General features: G+C 35.0%; 1 protein-coding gene across 1 annotated transcript in view; it reads left to right on the forward strand.

The window, feature by feature from the left end:
* Positions 1–18,350, forward strand: part of LOC113417046 (uncharacterized) — a 58,410-nt gene that overhangs the window by 25,371 nt on the left and 14,689 nt on the right. Inside the window, exons 6-10 of the mRNA XM_087970230.1 lie at positions 972–1,058; positions 3,195–3,333; positions 4,261–4,352; positions 6,454–6,498; positions 14,164–14,268. Coding sequence (XP_087826356.1) covers positions 972–1,058; positions 3,195–3,333; positions 4,261–4,352; positions 6,454–6,498; positions 14,164–14,268 — 468 coding nt within the window. The remainder of the gene's footprint in view (positions 1–971; positions 1,059–3,194; positions 3,334–4,260; positions 4,353–6,453; positions 6,499–14,163; positions 14,269–18,350) is intronic.

The raw sequence follows: 18,350 nt of genomic DNA on the forward strand, positions 1-18,350 counted from the left end.
TTGAACTTGGGGACTTGCAATTTGTTTATCTTAAACTTAGACATATTTTTTTAAGAGTTGAAGAAAGTTGGATTGAACATTTCAAATTAAACCCTGATATCATCATCTCAACAGCCTTCATGACACTCAGAAGTGGAAAAATGGGAGAAAAGTTCCTGCCTGTAGCTGGATGACTGTTTAGTTGATGAAATCATAGTTTGATCTTGGTTTGTTCTTCATCATCATAATTAAAGTAAATTAAAATGCCTTCAGATAGCACAATATACTGGCAAACTTAAACTCTAAGATGGATGCTTTAGAATTAGAACAACCAGACCTGGCTGTAAAAATCCAAACAATCAGTTAGCAGCAGCAAGGAAACTAATTTTTCTATACAACTCTAATTTCCAGACAGTAGCTTGTAGTCTGAATTATGGAAATTCTGTCCCACCACTATATGGGAACTTAGGTTAGCCTTTGAAAGAAAAGAGGATTCTCTAAAACAAAGAATTCATTTATTTTAAAATATTGTATTAAAGAATTCATCATAGAACATCAAATAAATAAAATAAGAGAAAGGAACTCCTACAACTTAGATGATGTTTTCTCCAAAGAGTAGATAGAAATTAATTAATTAATTTTTGGCCAGGCGGTAGTTTGTGACATCTGAGGACAAGAAACTTGAAGGGAGATTGAACAAGTCTACAAACAAATTTATAAGCCTATCAACCAGCATACAAATCACTGAGTGAATGAAAGAGGATGCTTCCTAAGGCTGTGTTTGCGAGTCTTCGGTCAACGCTGGGGAGTTCAGTGGGAGGGGTGGGGAGGAGCACCAGGCGGTCTTAAGAATGCCTGCTGAGTTCTAATTGGTGCCCACTGTGGTTAATGGCTTCCTGTGGCTGAATGTTTACTTGTCATTTGTTTTGAGCTTTGTTTCCCAGCTATTCGGAGAGAAATTAACCATTTTTTAAAATCTTCTTCGATAAAAGTGCACCCCTCGTCGTAAACTTCCTTTCTGCAAGCTGTCGCATGATACCAAGTACTTGGAGTCCGTGTCACAGTCAAACAGCTACTGGGTAAGACACCCTTCTCCATTTAGTTTTGTGGTTGTCACTGAAGTGTTTTAGAAAATGATTTTTTCCTGCAGGAGAGTCAAATGGTTGCTTGAGTCAGCTGTGAAGAGTCCTGGCCCGCTTCCCTTTCTCCTTTCCTCTCTAACAGTTCGTTCTGTCCACATCACTAGCAGCCATATGAGGTAAAAGCACCTTGTCAATCTAGTTTGAAGGCTTGGTTATCCATTCCAAAAGTAACGTAGAAGCTCTCATTTAAAAAGCAGTTCAATTTACACTGACAAGCCCTGGGCATTAAAACCCATTGTTTACTCAGCTAGTAATCATACTACCGGTATAAGTTTCCAATGATTACAATTTTCTTATTCTTCTCATTAGAAAGCCATGACCTAAAGGGTTCCCATCTACACCAGTCTTAATCTCTCTGCCATATTCTGAGCACTTCCTCCTCTTCCTCCAAATTGTTAGTTAACAATTAGTAAGATAGGCACTTATGTGATCACAAAGAAGTAATTATAAAATGCCATATTTTTACCCTGTGCTAGTACTATAAAACTACTAAAATTAATCTTTACATTATAATACAAAACTATTATCAGAAAAAATAAACAAGTATCTAGGTTTTATGCTGATCTTCTTAGTGATCTGTCTGTATGGAAATGTGTTGTATTCTGAATTACAAATAGATCCTAAGTAGTCACTCACAGCTCTTTGTGAAAATGCATTTTATCTTCAGGACTGTCTCATAATCTGCATAACTTTAAGATCTTTCTCAAATGTAGATCTTAACTTTAGAATAGAAAAACAGTCATAACCATGAAAAATATATTTCAGTCTGGGTACTGATAGGATATAATTGTATGACAGTATTAATTTTTCCATAAAGTGAAGTAACAACAACAGGCAGCATTTATTTATAGATAGCCAACATTACTTTTTAGCATTTATTCAGTCATTGTGGGCATCTGGCATTTTGGATACTTCTTGAAAAGTTTACATTCATGAAGACTGATTACTCCTTTATTTAATTTAGCAAATCCTGGGTTATGTGCTTATAGGAGAAAAAGGTTAATCCTACTAGAACATTTCTTTCTTAAACTTTGTGTAGCGTTGGATTGCTAAATCAACATTCAGAAACCAGAAGGACCACCCATTTAAACTAATACTCTATTTTTTGTGTCTTTGCTAGTTCACATTTTTAGAGAATAAATATTACTTCCCTTTTTTGAGAATAAAATAATTATTTTGGCTGCATTTCTGTATGCCTTCTTACCCTCATACTTTTTAAAATATCTTTGAGAACTACATTTTCTAGAGAAACATTTAGTCCAAAAATTTATGTATCACTTGAATTATTTGATAATTCCCATGCCATCATAACAATTCATAGCTGGTCAAGAGTGTTCTTCAAAAGAAATTCCTTGAGTTTCAGGCCCCAACACAATGATGATAGCCAACACAATGAAATCCCATTTTTAGGAACTCATCTTATTTCATATTCACTTTTCTTTTTGAAGTGTTGCTGTAAGATCACAGTTCTATTTGGGGTGGGGGATGGGTAGATCTGTTTACTATCAGTCCTCTGAATGTTAGCACTCACCTTACTATTTGTATTATCACTTGTATACTTCAGTGAACCAGTTCTCAGATCCTAATCCATGCTTGCAAACTAGCTGACTATCAGGGAGATGGGGGAAAGAGGTGACAAGGGGACTTAAATAGGAGAGGCTGCAGTAGACAATTGGTGGTGGTCCATAGACCAGGTATGAGAACTATTGAACTATATATAGTTAGTTGGATTGATTTTATTGGGCAATAAATATGTTCTTCTACTAATACAATTCTAATATGATTGAAGTTGTTTTAGAGCAGGATCTTTTGGAAAAATCTGATATATTATGGGATAGGTGTTCAATATTACTTTTGAAAAACTGTTTAGTTTCTGCAGAAATCACAATAACTATATGCTTTTGTCTCAAGATAGAACTCCAACAACTCAAGAACTTCCATTTCCACTTGACATGCATTGCTCATTTATAAAGACATTGGTGCTTGATAGAGTAAATCTTATGTTTCATATGGATGCTCCTTAATTAATTACACATTTTAAAGGAATGTTTTTCTTCCAATCCTTGGTTTAAGGTTATTGGATTGCACAATGAACTAACTAAACTTGGAATCATAAAGAACCAGCAAGATTATGAAAACTTTTGGAAATTTGCTTGGGAGGATATTCCTGGCCCAAAGATCAAGGAGAAGCTTCCTGATATAAAAGCTAAAAGCTGAGTATCTTCATAATTTCTGGAAATTAGAATAAGATTCATCTCTACAGGAAAAGCAGACACCTATTTTATTTATTCTTTCACTAGCCAATATTTTAAATAAGGAAATCGCTCCCTAGAAGATCTTGTGAGCATTTACAATCCTTAAAATGCAAGATCAAAGCCAAGTTAAATAAATAATAAATTAATTTGAAATGCACATAATCTCACCAGCAAAGTGGCACCTACGAGATGAGAAATATGGGTTGGACTATAGATACTAGCAATTTCATTTGTCTATACCAAGGGTCTTCAAACTTGGCAACATAACTAGCTAACATAACTAGAGGAGGAATTCTGGGAGTTGAAGTCCACAAGTCTTAAAGCTGTCAAGTTTGAAGACCCCAGCACATAGACACAGCCATGAGGAAAGCCCTGAAATATGTTCACTTCACTCATCTTTGTCAGAATTTTCTCAAAATTTTCCCCCTCTAGATGCATTTACTTTGTATCTTTTTTATTTGATTGATTGAATCTTATGATCACCTATCTCACAATGGCAACTCTGGGCACCTAACAGCAGATAAAGGCAAACAAGCAGACAAACAATAATAAAGAGTAAAAAACTTACACTAGTTACCAAGAGAAAACCTAAAGAGAACAATCAACAAAATTCTTCCATGAACCAACTAGCCTTCTTCAACACTTCACAAAAGGTCAGCATGTTGAGGTTAATCTAATCTCTGGTTCTCAGAAAGTAGGTGGTGTGACAGAAAATGCATACTTCCTAAGTCCCATTGAAAAACACAATTAGTGAAATTTGTAATAAAACAGTTATATTATAGGAAATGTTCAGTTGATAATTTTGTTTCAGCTGATGAAAATAAATTTAGTTATGCTATTTATGTCAGAGCTTCAATATTTACTTTTCTTTTTTCAATCTCCAGTGTCCACTGCTAAATCTTTACTTTTCTCTACTCCAACTGGAATCAAACCACTCCAGCAAGTTAAAAGCTTTCCAAAGAACAGGTTAAAAAAAGTAAGTACATTTTAAAAATCTATTTATAACCTTTTTATTTTTAAATGCTCTGCTTTAATTTAGGAAATTTGTACACTGCTCAAAAAAATAAAGGGAACACTTAAACAACACAATGTAACTCCAAGTCAATCACACTTCTGTGAAATCAAACTGTCCACTAAGGTAGCAACACTGATTGACAATCAATTACACATGCTGTTGTGCAAATGGAATAGACAACAGGTGGAAAGCATAGGCAGTTAGCAAGACATCCCCAATAAAGGAGTGGTTCTGCAGGAGGTGACCACAGACCACTTTTCAGTTCCTATGCTTTCTGGCTGATGGTTTGGTCACTTTTGAATGCTGGCGGTGCTTTCACTCTAGTCGTAGCATGAGACGGAGTCTACAACCCAACACCATGCAGGACGTTTGGCATTTGCCAGAGAACACCAAGATTGGCAAATTCGCCACTGGTGCTCTGTGCTCTTCACAGATGAAAGCAGGTTCACACTGAGCACATATGACAGACGTGACAGGGTCTGGAGACGCCGAGGAGAGCGTTCTGCTGCCTGCAACATCCTGCAGCATGACCAGTTTGGCAGTGGGTCAGTAATGGTGTGGGGTGGCATTTCTTTAGGGGGCCGCACAGCCCTCAATGTGCTCGCCAGAGGTAGCCTGACTGCCATTAGGTACCGAGATGAGATCCTCAGACCCCTTGTGAGACCATACGCTGGTGCGGTTGGCCCTGGGTTCCTCCTAATGCACGACAATGCTAGACCTCATGTGGCTGGAGTGTGTCAGCAGTTCCTGCAAGACGAAGGCATTGATGCTATGGACTGGCCCGCCTGTTCCCCAGACCTGAATCCAATTGAGCACATCTGGGACATCATGTCTCGCTCCATCCACCAATGCCACGTTGCACCACAGACTGTCCAGGAGTTGGGGGATGCTTTAGTCCAGGTGTGGGAGGAGATCCCTCAGGAGACCATCTGCTGCCTCATTAGGAGCATGCCCAGGTGTTGTAGGGAGGTCATGCAGGCACGTGGAGGCCACACACACTACTGAGCCTCATTTTGACTTGTTTTAAGGACATTACATCACACTTGGATCAGCCTGTAGTGTTTTTTTCCACTTTAATTTTGAGTGTAACTCCAAATCCAGACCTCCATGGGTTGCTAAATTTGATTTCCATTGATAATTTTTGTATGATTTTGTTGTCAGCACATTCAACTATGTAATGAACAAAGTATTTAATAAGAATATTTCATTCATTCAGATCTAGGATGTCTTATTTTTGTGTTCCCTTTATTTTTTTCAGCAGTGTACTTTTCAGTACAAAGAGTTGTGAAATTGTTTTTCAACTACTTAATTCAATTTCATACAATGAGCAGCTTTCTTTAATGTGGTCCCTTCTAATACATTGGGTCTATTAGGCCCCTGCTTAGAGAAAGCTGCAATAAAGGGTAAATGAAGATTGCTATTACAAAATGTTTCTTGTGAAAAAGACCCAGTGAGTCATTTGCTCCATATTTATATATCTTTGAAATGCCACTGATCGCAACTAATTTGTGGTAGAGAGATGGTATCATCTAAAGCAGGGGTCTCTGGGAGTTGAAGTCCTCCAGGCTTAACATGGCCAAGGTTGGAGACCCCTGATCTAAAGCCAGTTTTGTGTAGGGATTCTTCAAAGGCTATGGTTTTTGATATAACTTATGCTGAAAGATATAAGTTTCTGAGTAAAAAATGGTAAAAGGGAATAATATACTGTACACTGTTCAGTTTTATTTAACTTTGTTAGCACAAGCAGGCCTCTCCCAATATAAAGTTTTAATTAATATTACAAACAGCTCAAATGGAGAAATGCAGTAGACAAAGAGTTGGGCAGGGTGTTTTCTAACCTGATCTAGTTCCTGTAGGCAAAATCAGAATATAGTGGACATTCACATTTCGGTTTTGTACATGTTGCCACAGCAAGGCCACATTAGCAGTAATTGATGTAGAAGTTTAAGAGCACAATAAATAAATATTTTCATTATTAAATATGATATATTTATCTCTTGCCCAACTTGTAACACCAACTGTTTCATATTTGTGGATTATTCAAATTCATTTTTTATTTTAGGAAGCCAGTCATGATAACACAAATCTTGAGGAGCACTGTACTAAGGTATTACATTTAAAAAAAATAAAAAAAATGATTCTAGAATGTAACATAAGGCTTTGTCTTTAGTATGTGCATTTGTTTCAACTAGTAAAATTTGATTTATATAGGTAAAGGATTTGTTTTGTTCATTTTAGACCACATTAACTTTGTTAATGTTTTTTGAGTTATTTCGTCACTTGTTTTGTTCATTTTAGACCACATTATATAAAGCAAAACAAATCTATATTTTGCCTAAGGATCCTACCAATTTCTCCTGAATTATTTTCTGACATCACAGCGAATTCAGGATTGGCTGGTATTTATAGCCAAAGAATGTGAGCTCTTTTCAGAAAGATGATCCTTGAATCTATTTAGCATTATATATATGCTAAGTGTAGAATGAAATTATGTTGTGGAAAACAGAAAAAGACAATAATACACTTGTATAAATTTTTATTTATGTGCAAAAAAAAATTATGAGCAATCAATTATGAGCCTATCATAGTAGGTTACAGTGAAAAAGGACAAATCACCATAACTAATGTGTTTACAAATAACTGGAAAAATAAAAAAGCCATCTCAAAAAAGATGAGGAACTTTGAAAAATATGATAGAGCCTGAAATGATTACTTAGATATGTACATAAGCTGTTGCTGAATATGGCACAGAGTTAATATATTAAAATTGTATCTCAAAATGGATGCAAAATTTAAGAGAAGTAATTTACAATGAACCAATAGGAACAGCTAGGGGGAAAAATTATTTAAATTTACTCCAAGCTACAATTTAAAAGTTGTTGGAAGTTGGGAAACATATACATTTTAATTACAGTAACAATGATTATTAATAAAATAATAACAGAGCCACTGAGGATCACTCTATGAGCAAGATGGGCAGTTTTTACATTTGATAGATATATCAATAGCATACATCAATAAATATATAAATAATAATAATAATACACCATCAAACATTAACATTGCCTATCCCAGGTCCTTGGAAAGAACTTGATAGGTGGATAAAAATGGCAAATTCAATCTGAACTTCTGGCTGACTGTGCGATGAACCATCATGCAGATATAAAATATTCTATAGATGATATATTACTCAATCTACAGTTGTCAAGATAGATAAAACACATAACAACAAGCACTGGAAATGCTGTAACAACTAAGGAACATGCTATCACATGTAGTGGTCATACAAAAAAACCTCAAAAGTGTTACAAAGAAGGGAATCAAAAGAATCCATTTTTAAAAAATGAAACTTAAGCTGAGCCTACAGATATTTTTGCTAGACATAATTCCAGAATAGCTAAGTAAAAAAATACTAGTTTACTATGAGATCTGTTGATCATAGAAGGAATAATAGTGGAAAAATATCTCTTGCATACAATATTGTTCTGGGAGACTAAAATTGCAGAATATATCCATAATGGAAGTTTAAGAAAATTCAGGCAAAAATGGCTCCCATTCATATATTGTATCACAGAGCAAGGCAAATTTACATATGTGGAATACCAATTTTAGAATTTAAATAGAAACAAACAACAATCACTAATATTTGATATAAAGTTCAAATAATTTAACTATGACCAATAGTGGGGATACAGATGGAAGGGAAAGCGAGATATAATGTAAGGTTTATAATACTGCAATATATTTTTGTTTTTTACAGTTTAAATATGGTAGAATTTTTTTATCATCTTGCCTTTTTTCTTCTTTTTTCTACCTCCTTCACATTGCAGTATTTGCTTTTAAAGAAAAATAAAAGATTATTACACTTTAATAATCAACACATTAAACAGATGAAGAAGAAAGGTTCGAATCATCTGTTTCATTCCTGATTCAGTAGTTTTTGGAGGATTGCCATAGGTTTTAGGCTACATAAGAAAGACATTAACAGTACTTTTTCTTCTTTGTGGCTATTCAGTTGCATGTAAGGTCAAGGTAAGATTTGAGAAAGTTACCCTTGGCCTTTGATCAGGGCAAAAGAAGGGTAGGAACCAGATAATGATTAGAAATCTTTGTTCTGCGTGCACTCATTCAATCTGATTGGCCTTAAACCACTTATGAAAGAGTTTCATCGCTGAGTTGGAAAAAAAAACCACCCCATTGATGCTATCTGCATGATTTGGGGAACGCAGCTACAGAGCCTTAAGATGTCACCTCTTTTGCATCCCCCGCTAGAACTGATTTTTATAAGCATGTAGCCTGTGGTGAATTATGGTAGTTAACAGATTGTTAAACTACTATTCAATCATTGCAATGAATTGCAGGCTTAATCTTTCATATTTGTCTAATCCAAGGTTTTCCAAAGTGGTCAATATCAACCCTCATGTTTGGGAGTCACTGAACAATTTGAAATTTTTTGAAAGAATTGATTAGCTGAAGTTGAGGATCCCTGATCTAATCCTTTTGACAAATGTATCTAATCTGGCTGCATGTGGAAAGCATTTTCTATGACAATATAGGGACTGAGGTAACTCCATGAACTGTCATCATTCAGAATGATACCAAAATGCTTTTACTTTGGGTCTGCAAGCAAAATCTTTTCAGAATATGCCTTGGAAATTTTCCTGTGGATGCCTTCTAGTTGACATCTGTAATTGTTCCCAAAAGGAGGGAGGATTAGTGGAGATGTCACCAAACCGTTAGGAGGCCCTTCTTGCCTTTCATCCTGTCCCAGTCAAAGGTAGGCCACATGGACCCATGTTTGCTTGGCCTAAAATAAATATATCTTGGCTGAATCCTTATTACTGTGAGGCAGAGTGAATCAAGGGAAATTGTTCACATATATGTGAGAGAAATAAAATGGAGGAATGAAAAAGCACCTTTTCATACATTTGAATAGCCACTGTCTTTTGGAACCAAAATCAAATGCATTTCATGTTATCACCTGAGAGATAACTCTTCAAACTAATCAATGCATTAGTGGAAATAATTAAGATAAATGAGGCAATTTATTAAAAATGGTCTATCTTTATATATTAATCTATCAAGATTAACATTTTTAATTATTTTTTCTGAACTAATGATAATTAACCTACTATACTTACAGAGTTTGAACATAGCTGATTTCTTTTCTTTTGTATAAATAATTTTAGATAGAGCAAATAATAGAAAATGGATAAAAATGCAAACTAAAGATCATACTTCCACATATTTCATATTGTATACTAGTTATATACAGTATTTCAATAATATTTTATTTTAAATAAAAAAAAATTTTTTTTTTTTTTTAAGAAAAAATGTTTTTTAAAAAAAAAAAAAAATTTTTATTTAAAATAAAATTTTTTAAATTAAATTTAAATTATATTTTTTTTTTTTTTTTAATTTTTTTTTATTTTTTGTTTTATTTTTAAATTTTAATTATTATTTTATTTTTTTATAAATCTTGACAACTTTTAAAAATTTGTTACAGTGCTTGAATGACAAAGTGATAGATATAAATAAAAACTGTATATGGACAAATGTTATGTTTTACCTTGTTTTTACCTTATTAATAAGTTAATTGTAATGTAATTCTTAATTGGACTGATGGACAGATTCTAGCAACATTGTGAGATGAAGTATGGTTCCAATTGACAAGTCTATATCAGATGTAGACTTGCATGAATGTGTATATGTATGTGTATACACGCACACATGCTTATACATATGTGCATATTGTATATGCAATTCAAGAGAACCAATGATAAAGAGGTTGAATTAAATGTTTTCTACACACTTGCCTTAAGGATATACTGCTTTGTGTGCCATCTGACCTTAGTTGTGAAGGTATCACTAATGATGTGCTAGTTCTCAAGGATGTATCAGCATGCTGCAGCTAACACCAATAGTATCGCTCACTCCAGTGCTGGCACACTTTGACTGCTTAGTGCAAAAATCTGTCACTAAAAAAATTCTGAAGGGATGAGAGACAAACCTAGGAGCCTTGTTTATCTTACTGTGGAAATGCAATCCACGTATCTAAAAGAGCAGAGTTTCAATCTTGAGCTGATGTGCTTCTTGATCCTAAACAATCAGGATCTTTATGGGTTGCCAAGGACCAGAGAGACAATAGTACAATTTCATACCCCAGAGCCATGCACTTATTCATGAATCAATGATGAATATTTATTCATGATTTGGCTCCATCATGATAGTAAAATGCTGCAGTATGCGCTATTAAAGAAAAATATGAGTATCCATAGTTTCCAGAAATTGCAGTAGTAAGGCTGCTTACTCATGCATAGTATGGTAATCAAATCATGCCTGTAAAGTTAACTGCATTGGTAATCAATTGTCTCTAGCAATTGTCTCCTAGTCTCCAGTGGTATTAATCTTTTAAAATAGCAAGTGGTTTGGGGTAGGACTATCCAGGGTTTCTTATGAGGAATCTCTTTAGCTATCTCTTTTTATTTAACTTTTTAGAAGGATGTAGATCATGATTTTTAAAAACAAAATTAACAGGGACATTAACAGTTTATTAATTAGCTTTCAAATGCTTGCTGTCCTTATGGCTAATAAATTTCATTCTTCAATGGAAAGATGCAATACAAGCATAGTAAAGATGTTTTTTCTATTCTGAAAAAAAGATTGATGAGATCTTATATGAAGTTCTTGAGCATTCTCTCTTTCTTCCCCCAGGTTTCCATTCTGAACTACTTCACTTTGCTTTTGCTGTCTTTTTTTATCCCTTAATTCTGTTATCTCCATCTTCTTTTTTTCAACTTTAATTCTTCCTTCCTGCCCCTAAAAAATTCTGGCTAAAGGTTGTTTTTTTACTTATTTAACTCTTTGCTTCAGATTTGCTTTACTTATTTAACTTTTTGCTTCAGATTTGCTTCAGCTCCAAACTTGGCTTCAGCTTCTTATGTGTTCATGAATTCCAGCAAGAACAGTTGTGGTTCGGTCCAGTCTGAGTTTGAGAAATTTCAAATTGCTTTCCTGAGCTTAGTGGGGAGCAAATTTCTTTTATTTTTCTTATGCTTCTTAATACCACCTTTTGCTCTTCCTCAAGCCCCAAATCTCTGCTACTTTATTGTACCTGCTAAAAATATTATTGCTTCATTGCTCCCATTCTTTGAAATGATTCTTTGCGGCCTATAGTTTGCAGTTTGCTTTTCTTCTTGCCTTTTGTTTCTGGAAGCTCAGTTTTGCTCACCAGCTTTTTACACTTCTTCCCAACCTGTTTTTCCACTATTGAGTGTTCCCAAATTCTCTGTTCCTCATTGCCTTACCAACTTTTGCGACTCTTGGTTTATCAAAATCTGTTGTTTTTGAAAATACATTAAATGATTTCTTTGTCTCCGGTTGTTTTACTTCCCTTATTAGATATTGACATTTCTTCAAAACTGCGAGAATAATTTTCATTTTCTGTTACTGAAAGCCTCATTTAGGGGTTTTAGAACTTGGGCATTTCATACCTTGATTGTAACATTCTTAAGTTTCCTATTGATAGTATATTCTATTCTGCAGTTAACATACTTGAGGTCAAGTTTGGGCTGTTACTAGCTATGTGTCTTTTGGGATTAGAATCAATAAATAGATGCTTTTGTTTAGTTCTATTTGTAAACCATGTGTGTGAGAGAGAGAAGAAGAAAAAAACAGAAATTTATTGTTTACAATGGAGGTGTAAAATAGAAGTGTAAAATACATGTGCCACAGATTCAGGAAGAGTAATATGCTGTCCTCTCTTTGTTCAGCTGGGTTGTGCTGAAACTAAACAACCTGTTGTAACACAGTTGTTTGTAGTAGTAGATGTTCTGCTTGGGCAAAATCAAGGTGCAACAACTTTATGACTTAATAGGAATCTTAGATTTGTGAACTAATGTGTTTGGAAAATAATTTCCAATTAATTTAAATTTTGCAAATGTTGCTGCTTTTTTAACAAAGCAATTTCCTTCTAGAACTTCCAATTTTTTTAATTATGAAAATGTGTTAATGGACTGAATTAGCTATACAGCTGTAACTTTTCTGCAAGTTTGATACCAATATATTGTTTTAATACCAATTTTTGTGACTATTCCCCTGAAATAAAAGCAAGCTTATGTTCTCAAGGTGTCACTGTTTTGAAATAATGAATCCTCCTGAAACCTTTCTTGCTTTATTCTTCCTTTCTAATTTATGATTACGTGAGTTTGCCAAGCATTCTCCAAAGGCCCGAAATATCCATTTAGTTGGCCAGTGAATGAACTGTATTTACACCCATGTGCGATGGCATCATGGGATAAAAGCACGGATTCACAGGTTATATTCATAAAGTCTAAGGGGAGAATTGAAATGCACTTCATCTCTTTGCATAAACGTATGACATGTTTATGAATCTCTTTTATTTCTTTTGTTTCTATTTCTTCATAACATCTGCAGTTCTTGAAATACTGATGATGTTTCATTCTCAATTCTTGCAAGTTTGGCTGATATACACTTCTAAATCATCTTTCCAGAATCCTGAAAACAGAATAATGGAATTGTGTAGGGATTTTCTTCTTTCTTTGTTTGTTTTGGGAAGTTTCGTTTAGCATATTCTCCAGTAATTGGAACAGTAATATAGCATTAAATTAAAAGTGGGGAATCTGGTACTTCGCAGAGGTTGTAGTACAAATATCAATTACTCTCACTTGAGGTGGTTTTTTTTTTGTTTTTTTTTGGAGGGTTGTGAATAACTGGATGGAGCCTTAGAATCCCAAACCTCTTAGCTGAAAGATCTCAGTTTAGGAATGTTTGTTTTCAGTAAGTCAACATATTTAAGTATAACTTTTAATAATGTTAACAATTTTCCTTGGTGAAAAAGAAAGGCTGCGGTTAATTTTAATCCTATTTTTGCTTCCATTTGTTTTGCATTTTATAAATTATTTTGTGTTGGTTGTAATAGCAATAGCACTTGGACTTATATATCGCTTTATAGTGCTTTACAGCCCTCTCTAAGTTTACAGAGTCGGCATATTTCCCCCTACAATCTGGGTCCTCATTTTACCCACCTCGGAAGGATGGAAGACTGAGTCAACCTTGAGCCTGGTGAGATTTGAACTGCCAAATTGCAGGCAGCTGATAGTCAGCAGAAGTGGCCTGCAGTACAGCACTCTAACCACTGTGCCACCAAGGCTCTTGAATATCCAGTGAAACAGATTTTCTTCCCATCCTACTCTCCTATATTCACTTCAAATCTAACCTGGATAATTAGGTGAAGTAATTGCTAAAAAAGATTTGCAATTATAAAAGGGAAGTCTTCTTGCCTAAGTGGCACTAGATGCAGTCTGTCCCAAAAAACAAACAAACTCCACTTGAAAAAATATATATGAACATTACATTTGTGTAGATCCAGTGTATAAATCTCTTCCAAAACCCATTAATAGAAAATAGTCAGTATTTAGCAGATTATACAGTTCACTTGGTTAAGAGAGGCTAATCAAGTTTATGTTAACATTGAGTTTTTAATACTGTGGAAACAAATATGTAGGAATCAACAAAATTGATGAAGTGCACCACATTATATAAACCTATGTTTTATCCTAATGGTCATAAAATTAGACTGAATAGTTGTATTTGTAAACAGATTATTCATTTTTTAAATTATTAGTTTTCAAGTGAAGGGCTTAAACAGTTTTGCATTTTCATAATGAGTGATCTCTTTGCTACTGGATGAATTAATTTTATTCTAGTTTTCTCTAAGAGTAAAAAATTCATTGTCTCCTAATTTTCACAGCAGACTGCAGCTCTTTTGTTGCAGTCTGTGGATATTAGCTGCCCATCAACTCCTACAAAAATGAAGATGAAAAGCCAACAGCAAATGGAACAAATGTTTTCTAAGGTAAGAGGGGGAAAAATGCCCCTTTCTATCATTTGAAACAACTGACTTAATGCTGGTGAATGATGATGGGACAGCTAACATTTTGCTGCTGTATAAAATATTGTTTAACCATTCAAAAAGAGATTTTGCTGTGATCACAAATTCAGAGTTGCATGAAGGACTTTAAATGCTAAAAATATGTGCGAGGTCAGCTAATAATTATATTATTATATTTTATAAATTATTATTTGGGCCATTTTCTTCCCTTTTTTCATCTCATTAGAATTCTGTGGAATTCTTCTGCTACCTAGATAGATTTTTTATTCCTCTTTATATTTAAATTTCAAAGAAGAATTCTTTCATTTCTCAATTTTGCTACATTTTGGCCCCCAACTGATCACCATAAAGAATAAAAGGAGAGATGATTTCTGGGGCAAGATTTTGTTCACCTAAAGATATTCTCCAATTTAATATATGTATGTAGTTGTTGCCTGAGATTATTCATATGCAATATTTGAATGTCTAGGATAAAGTCATATTAGAACATAAACACTAGAATGTTTTATAATACCTTACTAGTGAGATGGATATCAAAATTACACAATATGTTTTGTAATAACTAAGTTGACAGTTAACAACAGAAATTGAGAAGAAATAATTTAAGAATGTGGTTCTTTCAAATATGCAGCAAACATTCCAGATACTTTGAAAGCATTCATGCTGAAGATCTAATAATAGAAATGGAAAAGTTAAATCACTTATATCTAAATAGAATGGTAGTCCACATAGGCATGCAATGAACTATATTGTCTGTTGAGTAGATAGCTGTACATAAGTATAAAACACAGCCTACAAGGCAGATTCTACAATAAATTATGCAATACCTTCACCCTCATTAGGTGGTTCTTATAATTGACAATCACTTTATGTATACAGGTAGTCCTCAACATATAATCGTAATGGAGCCTGCCCAGTACAGTAGTATGTTGTAAAAAACGCTAAACGAACCACTGGTTTGCTACACATATAATCCTCAACTTACAACCACAATTGAGCCCAAAATTTCTGATGTTAAGTGAAACAGTGGTTAAGTGAGTTTTGCTCCATTTTGTGAATAGTAATGCCACAGTTGTTAAGTGGAACACTGCAGTTAAGTTAGTAAAACGATTGTTCATTGAATCTGGTTTCCCCATTGACTTTGCTTGTCAGAAGGTTACAAAAGATGATCATATGATCCTGGGATACTGCAACCATTATAAATATGAGCCAGTTGCCAAATTCAGCAACTGAATTTTGATCACATGACCATGGGGAATGCTGCAGCGGTTGTATGTGTGAAAAACAGTCATAACTCACTTTTTCAATATTGTAACTTTGAACAGTCACTAAACGGATGGTTGTAAGTCGAGGACTATGTTTAGTATGGATTTGCCAGAAACCAAAAGAAAGTGCCAGTTTTCTGCAAAACCATAATAAAAACGTGATCACGGTACTCTACAAGCAGTCATAAATGGGCCTGACCATATGCTGCAAATGACTTTGGATGTGTCCCAACAGTCAGAACTTCAAATCTGGGTTATATAAATCCCCTTTTTCAAGTTTGAATGGTCACTAAGTTACCAGACATATATTGAGAACTACCTATAGTTTGCATAACCATGTTTGTTAAGTGGAAACTAGATTTCAGCATACATGCACAAAATGGCAAGTAGATGGAAAGTACATAATTTAAGATTTAGCTCATCTGTATATTTACTCCTTTTCGCTCAGTTGTGGTCGTTCTCTTTTGGGGTGTTGTTGAAGGCTTCTTCACAACATCTGGCCTTTTTCAGAACAACTTGCTCTGCCAGTGATGGAGGAAATAACTTCTTTTGCCCTGTGGTTTACACTGGCTTCTCTCTGTTCCTTCCATTTCTCACACGGTCTTGGTATGTGTACTGCCTCTAGCTTTGAAATTAAGAAGCCCCCTCCTGATGCCCCCATACCTTAAAAGTGCTGCACCCAGCGGAGACCAATTGAAGCCTCATGGCCCAAATTCTCCACCACCAGCTGAGTGAGCTGCTCTGAAGATGACAGAAGTGGTCCCAAGAAAGCCACCTGGAACCTTCTTCTGGCAGAAACGGAATATGAAGGAAGGAGAAGCAGATAGATTGTACAGGCCATGTCTGTGGAAGAAATAGGGAGGAAATGTTCATGAAACTATAAGATGCTCCATGTGTTCCAGAAATGGACCCCACAAATTCCAAAGTCTCACCATCTCAGTCAGCACTTACAGTTTTGCTATCTAATTTGATCCTTAGTTGCAAAACCTATAAATGTAATAAACAAATACATAGTAACATGTTACAAGCATTATTTGATACCACATTGTGATAGAGTAATAACTGGTAAAAGTAGGGGACAAAATCAAAAGGGAAAGGTTACCATATTGGTTAAAATGTGGGGAAACATTGCCAAGCTTTTCTCAAATGAATTAACACCTGCTTTAAAGGATTCAAAAATTAGTGTAGAAATATGATAATTTTTATAACTATTTCCAAGTAGAAAACCTGAAAGAATCAGAGCTGGTACAAATACAGTAATCCTCAACTTACTGCCACAATTTCTGTTGCCAAACAAGACAACAGTTGTTAGACAAGTTTTGTTCCATTTTATGAACTTTCTTGCAACAGTTGTTAAATGAATGACAACCATTGTTAAGTTAGTAATATGGTTGTTAAGTGAATCTGGCTTCCCCTTTGTTTGCCAGAAGATCACAAAAGGTGATCACATGATCCCAGGTCATTGTAACTGTCATAAATACATGTCAGTTGCCAAGGGTCTGAACTTTGACACCTGATCACGGGGATGCTGCCACAGTCGTGTAAAAATGGTCATAAGACACTTTTTAGTGCCGTTGTAATGGTCACTAACTAAATAGTTGTTTGTCTTTAGCTTTTAGAAAGAACTCTTCCATATCACAATTCTGCAGGCTACGCACTGCCATGAAGCTATGCATGTGATCTAAATCCCAATTCCCAGCCTTGTAATTATGTCATTGGCAAGATGTTGTAAGCTGCTCAGAGCATGTAAATTCTGCAATCCACCAAATAGCTAAGCATGTAATCAGTGGTGGAGAACAAGCAGCAGTAGGAACTGGATAATCCTCACAGGCCAGTCTTAGTGGAAAATGTATTTTGAATTAAGAGCAGATTCATTTAGTGACGGCAAGGAAAATTTTATTCCATTGTTAAAGGATTTGGTGTATTATATTTTCCCTCCATAGAGCCAATTTATTTACTGATGTTTTGGATCAGTTCCTATAATACCTAGTCCTAATGGCCTTTGGCTATGCCAACTGGAGCCTATGGGAGATAAATCTATTTTGTGAAGCAAAACTTTTGTTAGCCAGGATCACATCTAGTACATTGAGGAAAGGCAAGAACTACAGTGAATAGGATAATGATAAAAATTGCACCCACTTTGAGCTATGCTGGGGAAGAAATTGATAGTTTTTTTCTTTTTAATGGAATTAAATTCATTGTAGGATTTAACACAATAATTTTTTCATATTTTCTGCCTTGAACTAGTTTAGAACCCTTTTTTTTCAATTGCATTACACTGAGATAGTATTAAAAATGTTCACTTGTGAATAGGACACGTAAACGCATGAAGCAATTTGCAATATCTGCCCTTTAGCCTTTTTAAACTCAACTGCACTTTATTTTATAGAAACATAGGATCCAAAATAATGTTTGAAAATATTTTTAAATGCCAGGCTTTTTTTGATTATTAGTTTAGAGCAGGGCTACCAAACTCCTGGCCCAAGGGCCAGATGCGTCACGCGCTGGCCATGCCAGTTTAGCGAAGGAGGAAAAAAACCCTGATACATCACATGACACCGTCGTGACAACATGAGTTTGACACAGCAGTGGGATCCTATCTGTTCCACTACCGGTTCAGTGATCAAATGCACATGCACCTAACACCCATGTACCTCATGTGCGGGCGCAGCTTTCCCACACCAGCTGAATCCTGCAGCGCCAATCAGCTGAGAGCATAAAGAAGAGAAAAAGCGCAGGGGCAGGTGGGAGGGCTGGTAGCATACCACCCCTGGTTTGACA

The sequence above is a fragment of the Notechis scutatus genome, chromosome 1 (assembly GCF_049901735.1).
Source record: "Notechis scutatus isolate UNSWTSFEM ecotype Mainland chromosome 1, rNotScu1.2, whole genome shotgun sequence".
NCBI lineage: Eukaryota > Metazoa > Chordata > Lepidosauria > Squamata > Elapidae > Notechis > Notechis scutatus.